Genomic DNA, 19,425 nt, shown 5'->3' with positions numbered 1-19,425 from the left:
ATTATTTCTAATAGGTTTACAATGATCAAAGAAGAACATTGACAGTAAAATGACATCGACATTATTGTCAGCACTAAATGGTAAGTGTCCTCTGCTTTTGAGACAACGGATATAGGTGAAGCAAATTATATTCTTGGAGATTTGAGAGGTCTTTCAAAGAAAATTCTTAGTTTGTCTCAACAGACTTACATTAAGAAGATTTTAAAACGTCTCAAAAATGCATAACTGCAAACCCATTAACACTCATGTTTATAAAGGCAAAACCTTAAACCTAGAAATGTGTCCCAAAACTAAAGAAAAAAAAAAGGTAAGAGATGGGTGTTAAATATTCTAGTGTTGTGGGTAGTCTAATATGCGCTATGATGTGTACTAAACTCGATCTCGATGTATATTATTATCTTTGGATTTGCCAATAGTTTTCTATCAAATCCCAAACTTGCTCATTGGAAATTGATCAAACAGTATACACTGATACCTCAAAGGAATAGTAGTTGACACACTTGGTTATCAAATGGAGATTTGTGCTTATTTGGTTATAGTGATATTCGAGTAGTGATCTAGCTAAGCATAAATCCACAATATTGAGGTAAGCATTTTTGCTCTGTAAAGGAGCAATTTGTTAGATTAGTACAGAGCAACCATGGATTGATCTATCTACTTAGGAGGCAACTTGGTTGAGGAAATTCTTTTAGCAATTACATATGGTCACATATGCTGATAATCTTGTGACCATATATTGTGGTAGTATGACAGCTGTTGTCTATACTAAGGATCCCAAATATCATTGAATTACCAAATACATAGATATCATATTATCACTACATACAAGATATGGTCGTTAAGTAGACCTCAAATATATCACTACGAGGTTTTAGTCTAGTAGATTCTCTGACAAAGCCTAAATTTCTAGATACTTATGTGTCTCATGTTAAGAGTTTGGGATTATGTAGACCATTATAGTATTATTGACCACTAATATTGGATGTATTTGAATTGGAATTAATACATGTGATTTTCTTTTTTCATTCATGTTGTGACATTGTATTAATCACACTTTACAAGCGCACACATTCACCAGGTTTTTGGATTTATGGTGTATCAGTGTGTAAAGTTTAGAGATAATCTTTGTGATTTCTAGCACCAATCACTCAATCCATGGCTCACAAGGGTAAATGGGAGTGTTGGATTTGATCTCCTCTCAATGTGTAAGGTAATTTGGAGAGGGTGAAGGTATGAAAGTTACTCTGAGTTTCTCTACAATGGAATGGGTAATCTCTCCTCTCTACTTTGAATTAGGGTGAGATTTCATGGCTTCATGAGACAATAAAGATGTGCAATTGGATTTGAGAACAACGAAGAAAAAGGCTAACAAGTTTTTCTCAAGTGCCACCTCACTCGATCGAATTTCAAGCGAAACATTCTACCTAACTAATTTTTGAAATCTATTAAACTCGCTCAAAATTTGCCTGACAATAAGATTTTGTTTGAGCGAGGTACATATTGTTGCACTACCAACTTTAACTCTTGATCCTCTTGTATCAATGCAATTACAACTCAAATGAAGTTCAATACATGAAAATTTTGTAAATTACTAAGAAAATATCTGACATGAAATTAGCTAACACTAATAGACCTAATAGTAATCCATGAGCCCACTAGTTGCCACATTTTCATTTTCCTTTGGATCCAATAAGAACAACTTGAAAGGAAATTTGAATTCTACTTTTATGTAAGGAAGTCAATACCATACCAGAGATTGTACCGGTTTGGCCATTGATACGATATATTTCGGATACTGGTCAATACCGGTGTACCGTTTCGGGTTTACTACTATTTTTTATATTTATAAATAATATATATATATATATATATGTGTGTGTGTGTGTGTGTGTGTGTGTATTATAATAAATATAAAAGTTTACCATCAAACATTTCCTCAATTCAGAACTAATTATTCATAGTTTTAGACTTTAGTATCAATTAAAAAAAATAAAATAAAAAACTTTTTTTTGTACTAGCCGGTATTGCCCGAAATTGGCTGGTATGGCCGGTACGGCCTGTATTTAAACCAGTACGAAATGTTGATGTTTCGATACCGATATGTAGGGGTGTCCAGGAGACCCGGTGACCCACTCAACCCGGCCAACTCGCCCGATTCCGACCCGCCACCACCCGATCCGACGACTCCGGCGGTCGGACGCGGGTTCCGAACTGTCAAACCCGACCCCCGGCGGGTCGGTTGGCGGTTTTGCATTTCAAAACCCGTGAAACTCGACCCGAACCGATACCTTTAACGTTTCCGGCGAAATAATACGCAATCCAAACCAATCTCCGATACCTTTAAACGTTTCCGGCGAAATATTAAGCAACCCAGACCAAATCTCCAATACCTTTAACGTTTCCGACGAAATATTCAGCATACCAGATCAAATACGACGAGATCTCGACGTTATCTGACGAAATCTAGGCCAGATCTCGACGGATCCGGCCAGATCTCGTCGGATCCGGCCAGATCTCGCCGAATCGGCCAGATTTCGACCTCGGCGATGAAACCCGAAACCGACCCAATACAATCCGAAACCAACAAGACCCGAACCGAAAAATCCGGCCAGTCGTCCGGGTTGGTTTCGGGTCATATTTTAATCCACCCGACTAAGTCGGATCGGTTCCGGGTTGGGCACAAACCCGACCCCGCCCGACTCATGGACACCCCTACCGATATGCATATCGGTACGGTATTGACTACCTTGCTTTTATAAGATTTTCAAAGTTTTAGAAAAGTAAGAATTTCATGAGACTGTCTCATGGAAGGTTCTTCACACATTTGATGAGTCCCACACCATTTGTGGGACTTACATATCATGTGAAAAGCATTCTATAATGCGGTCTCATAAAATAATTTTTTGAAAAGCATTCTATAATGCAGTCTCATAAAATAATTTTTTCTACTCAGTGCAAAAGAAGAGAATGAATTAAAAACAATTTATTGAATCAACAAAGTGTATCTTCTTCACATAACATTCATCACTTGTGAAACTCATATATTATGAATGTAAAAGTGGCCGTGTAAGACGGTCTCATAAAATAATTTTTTCTGCTTCAGCTGAAACAGGGAATGAATAAATACTCGCATTGGATGGATAACGATTAGGCTAAAAAAATGACAACCCTTTTATTAGATCCTGATTACACAACAAGGCAGCCCTCACCAGTCAGTCACCATCTTCATGTACTGCCAAAGTAGGTGATGGTGAAGATTGACACCAAAAGACTTCTTCACTGATTAATGACCTCATCAGCTTACTATAATAATAACAAAGAGGTAGCTAGGTAATAATTAAGTATAGACCATAGACACCTCCCCAAATGCTGAGACACTGTAGCCAAAAGGCATCATATGAAAGCTGAAACCTGGCTCTAAAGCCCTCAGCAGAGCTTCTAAGGATGCCACAAGTACAACATTCCTAACACCAGCCTCAATCAAATTAACGCAGCACTCATGCAAAGACAAAACAATGTAACCAACTACTGTAACCTCTCCCACAAATTTCTCTGTAAATAGTATTAAGAAAAAAGGAAGCTAGGACCAGTCAATGAAAGAGGGACCCACAAGTGATTATTAAGGTTTGCTTTTCTTCTTGATGTTCTACTAATAATAATAATAATAAGTTCTTTTGTAAAAAAGCAACTGTGAGAGAGAGAGAGAGAGAGAGAGAGAGAGAGAGGGAGCTGGAGGGAGACTTATTATTAAGGAGCATGGGATGGCAGGCTTTTCGGCTGAGGAGACGATGCAAAGTTCAAAGTTCAAGTGGGGTTTTGAAAGAGAAGCGAGCAAGGCTGTACATCATCCGCCGCTGCATCTTGATGCTCATTTGCTGGAGAGACCATAAAGATAAGTGATTTTTGCGTGGCTAGATTGATGTTGATGTTTCTGCTTTCGCAATCATATTTAGTTGTAAACGGGAAAAAATATGTGTCGCAAGCCTTAGTATACAGCTGCTGCTGCGACGTTCAGACTTTGCCGGTTTATTTTTATCTGCAAAGTGAGTTTTACTTGTGACACTTAAATGTATGTGGGCTTTCATTTCCCTTTTTCCACTTGTTTTCACTTTTCAGTCGTAGATGACACTTTTTTTGTAGTTACGCTGTTAAAGCAATCATCTGTTGACTGTTGTATAACAAAAGCCCGTACATACATTTGCTTCAGTTTAAAATCAGTGGTAAAATCTTCCACAGCCCATTGTTTTCTACTGGTATGGAAAACATTTTTATTGGCATATGCAATGCTTATTTATCAGATTGTCTTCAGTTCTTCAGAGAATCAGACATTACAAAGTTAGGGCTCTAGGTAACGAGTAGGATGGAGCAATAGCTTTTACAAGAAACATTGACAGAATATGAAAATATTTTATTAATTTTGTCAGATGTTGCACTTGCAGCTAAGACCTTTGGTTAAATTTGAATAACTCGAGATCACCATGACAAGCCACTAAGCCTAACAAATTACCATTTTAATGTCAAGATTTCAATCCACATTTGTATCCACCACTTTTTGCCTACCAACTCTTGACATTATTTTTTAACAAATTATCATTTTAATGTCAAGATTTCAATCCACATTTGTTTCCACCACTTTTTGCCAACCAACTCCTGACTTTTTTTTTTAACAATGTACGGAATCTTTCTAAAGAAGAACTCTTTAGACTCGCCTCTACCAGTAAAATCTATGGACAATTGACACCACCTGCCAAAACTAATTGTCAAGTAATTTAGGGGCATTCATGTTCAACGGGTTAAGTAAGTTGTGCTCATGCATAGAAAACCATTTTTCTGTGTGTGTTGTGCTATGGCGGAGTTTTAGAGGGGAAATAAATCCCCCGTGTGTGACTGTAAACAGAGAAGGGCCTCAGAAATTGACTAAATATCACATGAAACTCAAGCCACATCATACTAGAAAAATGCTTCAATTCTGATATATTCTTTGTCAATTCTCCAAAGAAAGCATATATTCTTCATCCCCAATACAGATGGAAAGTAGGTTCCATATTCCTCTGTGTATACCCAGAATCCACCATACTGCAGAACCCTACGTAAATATCCATATAATATGTTAATGAAAAAATTCCTCTCAGGACTGAGGAGAAAAGCTCCCTTCCAGAGAAACTTTTCTTCCTCTTAATGCCACTACAGATTCTGGCTACGTTACACTGCACATAAACTGATCAAGACAGTGATAATCATTTCAAGTCTACAGAGTGACATGCATTGGATGCTCCATCCATGAAATATGTCAATGTTTGAGCTCAATGCCACATGAGCAAAATGTCCACATTACATATATATTTCTACTTGTAATGACTCTTGTGACTCTTAAGATTCAACACTTTAGCTCAATACATAAATAAAAATGGTAAAACTTAGGTTCATTTCCTTAGGTGTTGTGCATTAGGTTCCCCAATTAAAATCAAACACATGGCCATTGATTGATACAATATAAACATTGTTATCTTTCTCAAGGAAAATTAAATTCAATAGAGCTGTGTTTGAATTTAATGGGGGAACCTAATGTACAACACCTAAGGAAATGTACTTAAGTTTTGTAATGGCCAGGAAAAGCAACAATACCAGAAGTCTCATTGCTTTAGGGACCAGATAAGAGAAAAGAGGTAAAATCAAAACCAACCTAACTACAAGAGTACATGACCTGTTAGTTTCTTAACTTTCTTTCTCTGTTTTCCCATTTGAAGAGGATAAAAAGGTCAAAAGCTTTCTAGCCCAGCCATATTGCATAAGTAGAAGTAAATCATCATCTACTTCCATCTTTTTTTATTGGTAAAAAACACACGCACCCGATGAGCCTTAAACCCACGACCTCACCCTCCACTTAGCAATTATAAGGGAAGGAGGTGACTAGCTCAATTGGCAAGTCATCATTGGCTTCCAATAATTCCATGGATCCATATATCAACATTAAAATGGCATATGTATGCATATATTCATAAGTTCATTTACGTTACAGTTATGGATTCAGGTTTTGACCAGGTTAAAAGCAGTACAATACACAAAACTCAATTACTTATAAGGGGAGCAGGTGCCTAGCTCAATTGGCAAGTCATCACTGACTTCCATGGACCAGGTCAAAAGCAGTACAATACACAAAACTCAATTACTTATAAGGGAAGGAAGTGCCTAGCACAATTGGCAAGTCATCATTGACTTCCAATAATTTAATGGATCCATATATCAACATTAAAATGGCAGATGTATGCATATATTCATAAGTTCATTTACATTATCGTTATGGATTCATGGAATTATTGGAAAATATGTGGTGGAACACCATTCTGATTGCAGCCGAACAGAGCATGTTCAAGATATATACCATGGAAAACAAAGCTAAAAATGGGACATATAAAATGACGGATTCTTTTTTTGAATACAAGTTTTGGCCCTAAGGACCTACACTTCATAAGATGCGATCCAAGGTTGATTGTGCTACCCCTCGAGGTTCAATGACAGGGAACAAATGCAATTGGAGAAGTTCACTCACCATGGTAACCAAAAGGAGAAGGGAAAGCCAATTACAATACATAATCAAATGTTCAAAGGTATTATTCAGTCACGCATTCCCCATAAAGAACCAAATATCTAATGCAAGACTCTCAACCTTTGAAGAATAACTAGGACCCAAAACATAGGTGCCAACACAAATGCCATAGAATTGCAAATTTCCCCCAAAAAGAAGCAACAGAAAGGAGAACACCGGTAGATTCTAAACCCAGCATCAGAAGCAAATTGCATTTTATTAGTAACAAAAAGATTTTAATTCCTCTGAGTAAGGAAACACACAGAAAAAAGAACAAACCATTCACATAAAATTAGCTTACAAGAATTACAGAACTAAACTAAAAATTATGCAGCTCAACATTACAAAATCCACAAACCCCAATGGAGAAAAATAAAATCCACAATCAAACAAAGGAATTCAAGTCATAATCCAACTCACATAGATTGAGTCAACCCACAATTCGTAAGATCTCAAAATTCCCAATCCAATTCGACAGAAATTATCAATCAATCATCGCACCAAATCGAAACCCCATATATATATTTTTGTTTTTTTTTTCCTATAATAGAAGCGTGCGTACGCATAAGTACAATCCATATTGAAAGAGAAGAAATGAAACACAGTGAAGGGAATTGAAATTGGTTTTTTTTTTTTTTTTTTTAAAGTAGCAGAAAGAAACAATGAACAAACCCCTATATGTATAGAGAGAATCGTGTGCGTGGGAGCTAATTGGAAACGGCGGCGACGACAGGGTTGGGTTTAGGATTGGGGTTGTGGCTGTGGCTGTCGTTGGAGAAGATGAGAGGGAGATCGTGGGACTCGTCGGCGCCGTCGCTGTCGTCGAGATCGGTGGTGCTGAGGTTGATGCAGGAACAGCGTTCCAAGGAGGCGAAGAAGGCGGAGGCCACGTTGGACCCCACCCAGTTCGCCACCCTGTCCAGCTTGTCGCACGTTATCATGCTCCAGTTGTTGTTGTTGTTGTTGTTGCTGCTGCTGCTGCTATTGCTATTGTTTTCGTTGTTGTTCTCTTTCTCCATTATTCTTTTGCTTTTGCTTTTTGCTTTTTGCTTTTTCTTTTTCTTCCTTGCGAATTTGTCAGAGGCTGAGAGAGAGAAAGAGAGAGTAGAATCTTTGTGAGAATCGATGTGTTGTTTTTTGCAAAATGTAACCGACCAATGCCTTTTTTTGTTTTGTTTTATCAGTGACCGGAAGCTGCAAATATATATAGTTTTTTCTTTTTTCTTTTTTTGAATTGGTCAAATTACTAATTTGGCTATCAATTATTGGACAAAGTTCAATTTTGATCGCAATTGTTACTTTTATGAATTTAATGGTCACTCAACCTTTGAAATCAAGTAGATATCTCAATATTTCTCAAAAAAAGTAGTTTCAATAGTTTAGCAAAAAAAAAAAGAAGAAAAAAAAGTAGATATTTCAATAACGTAGTCGTCTCTCCTTTAATAGCAGAATTATTGTTCAAATTTTTTCTCTATAATTATTGGAATTTTGATCACAATTGTTAATTTTGTGAATTTAATAGTCACTCCATTTTTAAAATTAAGTAGATATCATTATGTCAAAAGATTTGTAATTCAATAATGTAGCCGACTCTCTCTCAAAAAAAATAAAAATAAAAATAATGTAGCCGACTCTCCTTTAACGAGCGTATTGTTGTTCAAATTGTCTTTATAACTGTGTTATCGATTATTAAAAAAAAGAAGTCAATGCCATCTTTGGTTTCCTCACAATTCATATTTTAACAAAATTATTAGTTGAAATTTGACTTGATTTTTAACATTTTACACTTTTTACAATAATCTTGTAATGTATGTTCAATTTGTCACGTACATTAGTTTTCAATACATCTATAACATTTTTATAACAAATTTTAAATTATAAATTATTAATTCTAATTTAAATTCACAACTAACTTTATTTTTTTGTCCACCTATAACAACTAATAACAACTTATCATTTAAAATTTATTGTGAGAGTGTTGTGAACATAGTATTTCTCTCGGTTAAAATCTAAATGAAAATGAGCTTTTAAGATGAAATTAACTTGATTTTAAAATTTGATAACATAATTTCGCACAATTAATAATTGACGGATTAAATTGTATTTGTTTTTTTTTTTTTTATGGAGGATTAAATTGTATTTTATTTTCTACTTGGTAGAATAAATTAATAATTTAGCTTTTTTTTTTTCAAGAATACTTCTAGACTCTTTTAAAGTACTACTATATATGAGAGAGAGAGAGAGAGAGAGAGAGAGGTTGATGCCAATGCCAAGTAACAACAAAACTTCACCCATTGTTTCTATTGTTACTATTTTTTTCCCCTAGGATTTTTTTTCAAACGACACCTCAACGCTCAACCAAACAAATATTAGTATTTGAAAATCTAGCAAACTTTTTTTTTTTAATAGCAAACAGGTTAAAACTAAAATACATAGTGATGCTCACTCACCACAGCCACAAGTTTTTTTTTTTTTTTTTTTTGAGAACCCGGACCATGAGGTCCAGGGAAGAAAAACTTAATTAAGGAACATCAAACAAAAGGAGAGGAGCAATGTCCTCTGGTACATCCTCTAGCCAAACAACTAGGTCCGGTAAAACTTTAGCCTTCTTGGCGAGAGCATCAGCAACTACATTACAGTTGCGTTTGACATGAATGAAATGAATAAAATCAAAATCAGCAGCTAGAATCCTGATATCTTCAATAATGTTTCCATACTCCGCTGACATTGAATTGCCTTGGATGACAGCCTGAATGACCACTGCAGAATCACCTTCAACAATTATTCGTCTGAGCCCAATTTCCTTGGTGAATAGAACCACCCTTCAACAAGCCAGCGCTTCCATTACTGCAGTTGAATTAGAGAGTGGGGTTGGGACTAAGAGAGCACCAATTGCATTGCCACTGCTGTCTCGGATGATCACGCCAATCCTAGCTGAGGAGCTTGCTTTGAAAACCACCACATCGAACTTGACTTTGTAGTATGGGAACTCCGGAGGTTGCCACTGAGATGAGACCGTAACAGATGGGGACTCGTCTAGAACTTCTTGAGCTGACACGAACTCCTGAAGAAGAGAACCTGCTCTTGGGATGATGTTGGCTACCGGTATCGTTGGACGCCCAAATTTCAGAGCGTTTCAACGGTTCCATATTGTCCATGCTGTCATTATAAAAATCTCCTTTCTGAAATTGTCCTTCACCTGCAAAAAACAATCCAATAAAGCGTTAAAGGTCAGTGGGCGGGCCTGGGCAGCAAGAAGAGTCCAAGACAGAGTGCGCCAGACTTCTTCCAACTTGCTACACGCCCACAATGCATGAAGGGTGTCCTCGGGTTTAGTCGTGCATTGCTCACAGAGGTCAGTGGTGCTGATATGTCTATGTTAGAGATTAACCATTGTGAGGAGGGCGTCAGTACAAGCACGCCAAGCGAAGTGTTTCACTTTGTTCGGCACCCTTAAGGACCATAAACTCTTCCAAAATTTCAGCTGGGGATCAGGGGAAGAGCTACTTGCCTCACCACTATTGTCCAAAGCAACTAGCATTTTGTAGGCGCTTCTAGTTGAAAAAATACCATTAAGGTTAAACCCCATGTAATATCATCAGGAGGCATTCGAAGAGTCAGAGGGATTCCCAAAATCAAGGAAGCTTCATGGGGGAGGGAAAGCCTTTCCACCACATCAGATTTCCACATTCCTAATTCATGATTGATCAAAGAGCACACCTTTGTGTCGGGTTGGACTGAAGTAAAGGGTGATATAGCAGTTCTATTGGATTTAATCGGAAGCCATCTGTCCTCTTTTATTCTCACATCTTGCCCATTCCCTACCCTCACATCATACCCCCACGGATCACATCTCTAGCTCCTAGAATACTCTTCCATGCATATGAACCAATGGTAGAGACTTTGGCATCTAGGATTGAGCAATCCGGGAAAAATCTTGCTTTAAATACCCTGTGGCAGAGGGAGTTTGAGTTGTTTATCATGCGCCACACCTGCTTAGCCAACAATGAGTCATTAAACTTCTCAATCTCTTTAAAGCCCAAACCCCCAACTTCTTTGGCCTCACATAAGTGCTTCCAATTCACCCAATGAACCTTTCTACTATCCCTACCAAAATTTTCTAATCAAAACCTCCAACTCCTTCACCAACCCCTTAGGGAGTTTGAAACAACTCATTGTATATGTGGGGATAGCCTGAATCGCCGATTTTATCAACACTTCTCTGCCTGCATGAGAAAGAATTTTTTCCTTCCACCCTTGGAGCTTCCTCCAAACCCTCTCCTTTAGGTAGATGAAACTTTGTTTCTTAGCTCTCCCCACTAAAGCCAGCAAACCTAAATATTTCTCATATTGCCGAATGGCCGATACCCCAAGGAGTTGCTGGATATTGCTTTGAACTTGTGGAAGAGTATTTGAACTAAAGAAAATATTGGTTTTCTATCTATTAATTTTTTGCCCCGACCCTCTTTCATAGATTGCTAACGAATCTAGAATAGTTTGGCATTCCTCCTCCTTGGCTCGACAAAATAGGACACTATTATCAGCAAAAAAAAAAAAAAAAAAAAATGGGATACTTTAGGACCATTACGGCAAATCGACACCCCATTTATATCACCCTGCACTTCAACTTTTTTTAGCAAACCCTGGACAATATGGATTTTTTTAAAAGATTAACCATTGAATTTCAAAGTTTTGGTTGGACTTTGATAAAGAATTGCTCAACTTTCAAATATTGATTGTTCATGCATGCGCATTAGCTTGCTTGACTATCTTAGAGCATCTCCAGTAGCTTCTCCAAATTTTTATACTGTTTGGAGAATGAACAGTAACATTTAACTTTTATCTACCCACTTTTTCAAATACAATTTCCAACAGATTCTCTATTCCACTCTCTATCTCATTTAAATATTATTTCTTCATTTATTCTTTATTTTTTTTATCATCATTTATTCTTTCTATATTCATTCCCAACAATTATATTTTTCAATGAAAGTGTTATATTCACAACATTTTTCGCAATACTTTCATAAGAATCACATCAAAATCTTATGTGAAAAATTGTTACTAGTTCTAATTTGAACCCACTGCTGAAATTATATTTTTACTTACCAATATTAGCTAATAACAATATGTTACTTAAAATTTATTGTGAAAATATTGTGATAGAATTTCTAAATTATCATTTCTTTTTTTTATATTATTTTTCATTTCTTTCTTTCTATTCTATCATCCATACGTTTCTTCTTCTTTTTTCTCTTGATTTTTCTCCCCCACACACGTATACCCATATATCCCATCCTCTCCCTTTTTGTTTTCTCTACTTTCCACTTTCTAGAACCTCCCTTTGTCTTTCTTTCTTTCTCCAGTTCTCTTTCTCAACTTTTTTTTTCATTGTAATAAGAATCGGAGAAATAGGTAGAGAGAGAAAGAACAGATGGGTTAGATGGCTCCGCTCTGCCGCCGCTGCTCGTCGTCCTCCGCCGCCGCCGCTCTTCTTCCTCCCAACGCAGCCCAGATGGTAGATAGCTTGTGTTTTTTTTTTTTTTAGCTTTTATTGTTATGGTTTGATTAATTTTAAGATTATGTTTTTGAGTTGTATTTTGATTATGCTTGAGTTTTTAGAGATGTTTGAAAGAAAGAATTGTTATGAATTTTTTTTTTTTCCATATTTGCTTGTTCTAATTCAACTTTATTTTAAGAATTGGATTTTGTTTTGTGTTTTGTGTTTGGATTATGTGAGAAACGGAGAGAATGAGAGGGAAAAAAAAATCCGGAGGAGAGAGAAAGAATTGATATAATAGTAACTGAGATAATATTTTAAGCAGAAAAATTGGTTTGGAGTTGCTACAGTGTGCTCTAAATTAAGAGAATCACTGTAGCAACTTTAAAAATAAATTTGGAGAATTTGGACGTTTGGAGAATCGACTGGAGTATGAATAATAGCCTTTGGTGCTCCAAAAATAGCTATACAAAGACAGTTGGAGATGCCTTAACCAAATTTAACTCGCTAGAGTGCACCTACAGTATGGATAAAAATAGAACCGGTTGGAAATAAATTTTTGTTATTTATTAATAAGCACAATGACTGACAACGAGAAGCGCATCTGGTGTAGTGGTATCATAGTACCCTCCCACGGTACTGACCAGGGTTCGATTCCCTGGATGCGCATAGTTTCTCTCTATTTTGCTATTTTTTACTCATTATGAAACATAATTTCTGGCCCAAGGAAGTGGAAACAAATATCTGAACTAGAAGGGAAATCCACCAATAGGGCCAATAGCTTTGAATGTAAGGCAGCAGACAGGTTTGTGAACAACCAAGTAATCAATTATTCAGCAAAAAAAAAAAAAAACCAAGTAATCAATTACAGTACTTTGTTTCGATCTTTCAATTTTTTTCCCCTTTTTTTAACAAGAAGAAAGATTAGTTTATGTACATGCCATCCCACTTGTCATAGTTCATACACTTTGCAATTTTACATTGTTTATAAATGTTCAAAAATACTATTTATAAAGCATTTAGATGAAAAATTAACTAGAGGCTTGACTTCTCATATTTTCACGGTGATACAATTGATTATTGGAATGACCTCAGTCCATTCATAAACACTAGTCAACAAGAACGGAGAACATGTAAAGAGTTACAGGAATTGGATCAACAAGTAACTCTTTAATGCTTAAGTATTTTCTTATAGTCTACCAACTACCAAGTGGATATGATTAACGGCAAAGATTTTTATATGTTTTTCAATTAATTGTCCATTTTTTGTGCTTGTGGTTGTGGGTGAAATTCACTTTGTTATCCAAGCTTGGACTTTCAAATTTGAAACATGGCATGTTCTTCACTCTTATGGAAATGTCTCATAGCAATAACGATCCATCCCATGAATCCCAATGATTGATTGGGATTTAAATGACTTTCGATATGAGGAATTTGTGGAATTCCATTGTTTTCCAACCATGTTAGACTGATCTAGCTCGAGCTATTTCTTTATTAGATAAGATACTCTTGTCGAGCTGCCGGCCTAGCATAGTCGAGCCAATCTCCCATTGGCATAAATGGAACTAAAACACCTAGCAAATAATCGCTTCCCTTCTCTAAATTTTGCAACAAAAGTTGTGCCACTTAGGCATGTACAACAATCGCTCAATCTGCTCGAATCTTACTTTTAGTTATAATAGAAACTCATTAAGAGAGTTAATTGAAATAAATTAAATAATTTGAAATTTTCATGGTTTTAGTTAAAATTTAACAAAGACAATACTTTTTTTGTATTGGTTTTCTTTTTAATACAAAAATAAAAATATTAAGTATAATTTAGTATTGAAATATATTAAGTGTTAATTTACTTGAGCTTTGATATCATATATATTATCTTGAAATCCAATGAAAATCAAAATTAACTTGTAATTGTAGTATAATTTTGTGCCAAATTTCTATTTTAATTTCTTTAACTTTGGTGTCAAGTAATTCATTAACAATACTCAGGTGCAAAAATTGAAATGACTACCTCACTTACCTAGTAAAGATCACCTCATTATTATTGCTTTTGAATGTTTCTTTGTGTAAGCATGATTACAACCTAGACCTTAGTTTTCAATTAATAATATGGTCATCTTAATGGGTGCCCCTAAATCAATTATTAATAGGAAAGTTTTAATACAACTTTTATGAGAAATATAAAAACTATTAAAAAAATAAGTTATTTTTTCTTTTCTTATAAAATTTTAAAAAAAATATTTCTTAGACCAAAGGTGTATTTTAATTTTTTTTTTCCTTAAAAATAAATGAAAGACAAGAAGCTTGAAAAGTAATTAAAAATTTTTGTAAGGACACGATTCGTGGCGGACCGTAACAGTGTTGGATTCGCACGTAAAAAGGCCCAAACAATATCATTTGTAGAGCGTGGGTTTGAAAGGCTAGGCCTTGGTCGCCAAACGGTGGGTTTACGTGATATGCATACATGGTTAAGTCGTCTTCGCCTTAGGAGTTTTTCTCCTGGAGGCGGGCTGGGAGGTTCTGGTTTTTGGCCATTTTTCCCAGCCCCCTCTTTGCACACTAACTTTTACATTATATAGTCCTTCTTGGTTGATCCTAGCCATCCACTTGTAGGTCTGTCAGGTACTTAGTCATGTACCTGTCCCATCAGCTGTCCCCTCTTACTTTTCTGTTTAGTCGTGAGGATCAAGGTTACACCGTCCAAGCGTCTTTTCTCATTAATATGATCAGAACATTGGCCAGTGCATTTAATGTGGAGGGAACGTATTTTCCTTGAACCTATTTTGCACCGCCCCTCCATGTGGGCCCTATTCCACTCACATCCCCTTCAGGGGTTTATTCGGGGGCGGCCTTCACTAAGACGTTGCTCTTCTCATCAGAGCCTTGGAGTGCCGAGGACAGGGTCGTCCTCAGCTGTTCCCCTTAACCCCTCGGCCTTTGATCACTCGTCCTCGGCACACTACCTCCTCGGCACGGGCCCTGAGTCCGGATAGTGCGTGGGCCGGATCATAAGTTTTCCGGCCCTACAATTTTAATTCAAACTTTTCAAAGGTAAATGCCCGTTTGGTAGAGAAGTTTGAATAATGTTATTTGAGTGTTTTTGATATACGTGTGAATAAAAAAATGTATGAAAATATGTATAATATTGTATAAAATGTGAAAAAGAGTGTTAGAATTTACTTGGCACAAAGTCTTCAAAGCCATCCTGTAGTGTAAATTTTTTTTTTTTTGAGAAACTCCTGTAGTGTAAATTTGAAGCTAAACAAGCACACACAGTATGATTCTCCAAAAAAAAAAAAAGCACACAGTACAGGAGAATAATGTAAATTATCCGCAAAGGAAAAGAGCAGGAGAATGAGAGGAGGCTCCTTCCTGGCTCAAAGTACGACACACACACTCACAGACACACACACAGACACAGAACGTCTCATGAAAGCCCCTCCATGTGAATAGACATGGATTTTGTTTCTCTTTTCCTACCCTTTTTCATTCTAAAGCTTGTTATCAAATTAAAGTACCCAAACTCCTTCATCATTAGGAGTCTCTTCCAAGCAACACTTCTCCACCACCACCACCACCACCACCCCCACCGTCCCCACTAATCAATTCCCTATAGGCTATACTACAATATAAAAATATACCCACCCACCCACCCACTCACTCATTCACTCACCCACAAAGACAAAATTCCTTTCTTCACTCTCTCAAGTCACAAGTAAAGTCACCTCTTTTTTCAATCCTAACATCTCAATTCTCATTTCTCAAACCACATTTATCCATACCCATTTGGAATTGTGGCTTGTGGGTTCAGTGAGTTTGAAACGATGCCGGGTTTAGTCTCAGTGCAGCAAACACCACCTCAGACACCGTCCGTACCCATTTTCATACCCGGAGACCCGACCCGGATAAATGGATGTTCCAACAAAAGCCCGTCTCCTTCCAATTCACGAACCCGGCCCGGAAAGAAGACTCCGGAAAAGGTACCCACTACGGATTCCTCGCTCGAGAACCCGGATAAGGGTCCGTTTCTGTTGAAGCTCGCCCGTGACGCTATGGCTTCGGGTGAGAACCCGAATAAGGCGTTGGACTATGCTCTCCGGGCCTCCATTTCGTTCGAGAATTGTTCGGGTTCGGGTCATGGGGTTGAGCTGGTGATGAGTCTGCATATTGTGGCCTCGATTTACTGTAGTTTGGGTCGGTTTGAGGAGGCGGTTCCGGTTCTGGAGCGGTCCGTTGAGGTTACGGATCATGAAAACGGGTCGGATCTTGCGCTTGCTAGGTTCTCCGGGTACATGCAGCTTGGGGACACGTATTCGATGCTGGGGCGGGTGGACAAGTCCATTTCGTGTTACGGGTCGGGGTTGCAGATCCAGATTGAGACTCTGGGTGAATCGGATCCGACAGTTGCAGAGACTTGTAGGTAAGCTCCGCAAACGGTCCGTACCTTTTATTTTGTAACTAGTTGCTAACGGCTCACTTTAGCTTGTGATGTTATGGGGTGCTAACGTGCGCTTGGCCGTTGCATTGAGATTTGGGCAATTGGGCCCAACATATCTTTCACCTCCTAGCCGAATTAAATTATAACTTTTTTTTTTTATGGCTAAATAAATAAATTTAATAAATTATTCCTAGTTTTATTAATGATTTTTTTTTTTTTTTTTATCTACTACCTTGGTAGAACTTATTTATTGAGCTCTCATTCTTCACACACAAGTCATAACCCATGCATCACCTCAGAGTTTTATCATAATTCATAACTACAATGATTAGAGACTGTTTGGTAACGTTGATTGTATTTTTTGAAAATACATGTGAGTGAGAAAGTGTGTAAAAATAGTATAATGTTGTTTAAAAACTAAAAACTGTTGCTCAAAATGTCATACCAAACAGTCCTAATTTTGAAAAATTTGAGCACTAAATACATCCATTTTGGCCCAAATGTGGTGGTCGAAATAGGTAGAATATAATAATATATTAATTAATATTATGTTATGCATAGCAATGATAAAAAAAATTGACTTCGGAAATGGCAGGTACTTAGCTGAGGCCCATGTTCAAGCAATGCAATTTGATGAAGCAGAGAGCTTCTGTAAGAAAACTCTTGAAATTCATAGGAAGCATACAGCACCAGCATCCCTTGAAGAAGCAGCTGATCGACGTCTTCTGGCTCTCATTTGTGAGGCAAAGGGAGATTATGAATCTGCACTTGAGCACCTTGTCCTTGCTAGCATGTCAATGATTGCCAATGGTAAAGATAATGAGGTTGCAGCAATTGATGTTAGCATAGGTGATGTTTACTTGTCTCTCTGCCGATTTGATGAGGCTATTTTTTCCTACCAGAAGGCACTTACAGTCTTCAAATCCACAAGGGGTGACAATCACCCTTCTGTAGCATCAGTCTATATTCACCTTGCTGACCTCTACTACAAGACAGGCAAGTTAAGAGAGTCCAAATCATATTGTGAGAATGCCATGAGGATATATTCAAAACCTGTTCCTGGCGCCACATCTGAGGAAGTTGCCAGTGGGTTGACTGAAATCTCAGCCATCTATGAAGCCATAAATGAGCCGGAGGAGGCACTGCAGCTCTTGGAAAAGGCAGTGAAGTTATTGGAGGATACCCCTGGGCAGCAAAGTACAATTGCAGGGATAGAAGCACAAATGGGTGTGTTGTTCTACATGATTGGGATGTATGGCAAGGCTCGGAACTCTTTTGAGAGTGCTATAGCTAAGCTTCATTCCAATGGGGAGAAGAAGTCAGCCTTCTTTGGAATAGTGTTGAATCAGATGGGATTGGCTTGCGTGCAGTTGTACAAGATAGATGAGGCTGCCAGGTTGTTTGAAGAAGCAAGGGAGATACTAGAGCAGGAGTGCGGCTCATTTCACTTGAACACAATTGGAGTTTATAGCAATCTTGCAGCAGCTTATGATGCCATGGGAAGGTGAGCATTCTTTCATGATCATTTCAAGCTTGTCTTTAGTTCTTTCTTAGCCTTTGTTTTCTATGTCTTAAGTTTTTCTGCTGAATCAACTTTTTGTCCCGTTCCTCTCTCTTGTAATATTGTTATTTTAGACAGGTCCGTGATTGTTCTCATCATGCATATGCATATATAAGTATCTTGCACACCCTGATTATTTCTGAAGGCATTTACAATCTTCAAACCCCTAGGGGGTGGTACTCACCCGATCACACCACATCAAGTCTTCATAACCTTTGAGTGAGCCTTCTGTTGTCTTGTACTCTAAGCTCTAACCGCAATCTGTCATGTTTTCCAGGATTATTATCATTTAACCATTTGAGACATACTGATATACTTATATTTTCCCCCTTCTTTTGGTAGCCTATCTCATCTTGTATGAATGTTAACCATTGAAAATTAGTGCATGCATTGTGACATTGCAGAACAGCCCACTGCCACTGACCTATACAGCTCAAAGAAGATACTCATAGAATTGTGGATACATAATATCTGAATCTTGTTCTTACTTGTCCCTTTATAATTTTAGTGTCTTATGTTACACAGTTTTGGTATTTATTAATTATTACAGGGTGGAAGATGCTATTGAGATACTGGAATACATCCTCAAGGTGAGAGAACAAAAGCTTGGAACAGCAAATCCAGATGCTGAAGATGAAAAAATGAGGCTAGTAGAGCTTTTGAAAGACACCAAAAGGACTCGGAACAGAAAGGGAAAATCACTTGAAAATCTTCTTGATTCCAACTCAAATAGGAAGAAAGAGGGAACTAAAAAGTGGTCTGGGTTTGGTTTCAAGAATTAACTAAGAATAAGATAACCTCTTCTGACCTTTTCCTCTCACTGACTTAAGTTTTTTTCATGTAGAAGATCAAGTTCTTACAATCGCTGGAGCTTTCTTGCTCCTTAATTTCCACTTTTTAATTTTAATTTATTATATTTCCATGAATGTTTTCTTATAAAATATTGAATTTGTTTACAGGATGAAATGCTCATATGCTAGTGAATATAGTTTTGTAATTGCAATTTGTCAGGCTGTTTTTGTTTCTTTGATTACTATCATTTAGGGGTGTCAATGTTTGACACGACCAGCGAACACGATATGAGTTTTTACAGGTTTGGGTCATAAACGGATCGACTTGAAATAGTTAAACATTTTATTCATTAAATTGCTAGTGTTGCTTTTATTATTAAACAAGAATTCACTACGCCAACTCCATGCATGTAATCTGAAGGTGGTTGATCTTTTGATTTTTTTTTTTTTTAAATTTTATATTTTAAATTAAACAATTTCAGTGACTTCTTTTATCATAACCCTCCTTGAATGAATTGTTTTCACTTTTCATCCATTACGGCCTAAGCG

At 37.1% G+C, this 19,425-nt stretch overlaps 1 protein-coding gene and 1 non-coding gene across 2 annotated transcripts; both read left to right on the top strand.

Annotated features, from left to right (window-relative positions):
- The first annotated feature begins 12,684 nt into the window (after positions 1–12,684).
- On the top strand, positions 12,685–12,755 carry TRNAG-CCC. Its single transcript has one exon. It is a non-coding gene; the product is annotated as a tRNA-Gly (tRNA).
- A 2,635-nt stretch (positions 12,756–15,390) lies between these two features.
- On the top strand, positions 15,391–19,090 carry LOC115956008 (protein KINESIN LIGHT CHAIN-RELATED 1-like). The gene is made up of 3 exons (XM_031074451.1): positions 15,391–16,506; positions 17,120–18,028; positions 18,636–19,090. The coding sequence occupies exons 1-3, from the start codon at positions 15,911–15,913 to the stop codon at positions 18,865–18,867; spliced, it is 1,737 nt and encodes a 578-aa protein (XP_030930311.1). The 5' UTR covers positions 15,391–15,910; the 3' UTR covers positions 18,868–19,090.
- The last annotated feature ends 335 nt before the right edge of the window (positions 19,091–19,425 follow it).

Source organism: Quercus lobata, chromosome 8 (assembly GCF_001633185.2).
Source record: "Quercus lobata isolate SW786 chromosome 8, ValleyOak3.0 Primary Assembly, whole genome shotgun sequence".
Classification (NCBI taxonomy): domain Eukaryota; kingdom Viridiplantae; phylum Streptophyta; class Magnoliopsida; order Fagales; family Fagaceae; genus Quercus; species Quercus lobata.
The sequence above is the reverse complement of the archived record's forward strand: the minus strand, read 5'-3'. Positions and strand labels throughout refer to the sequence as shown.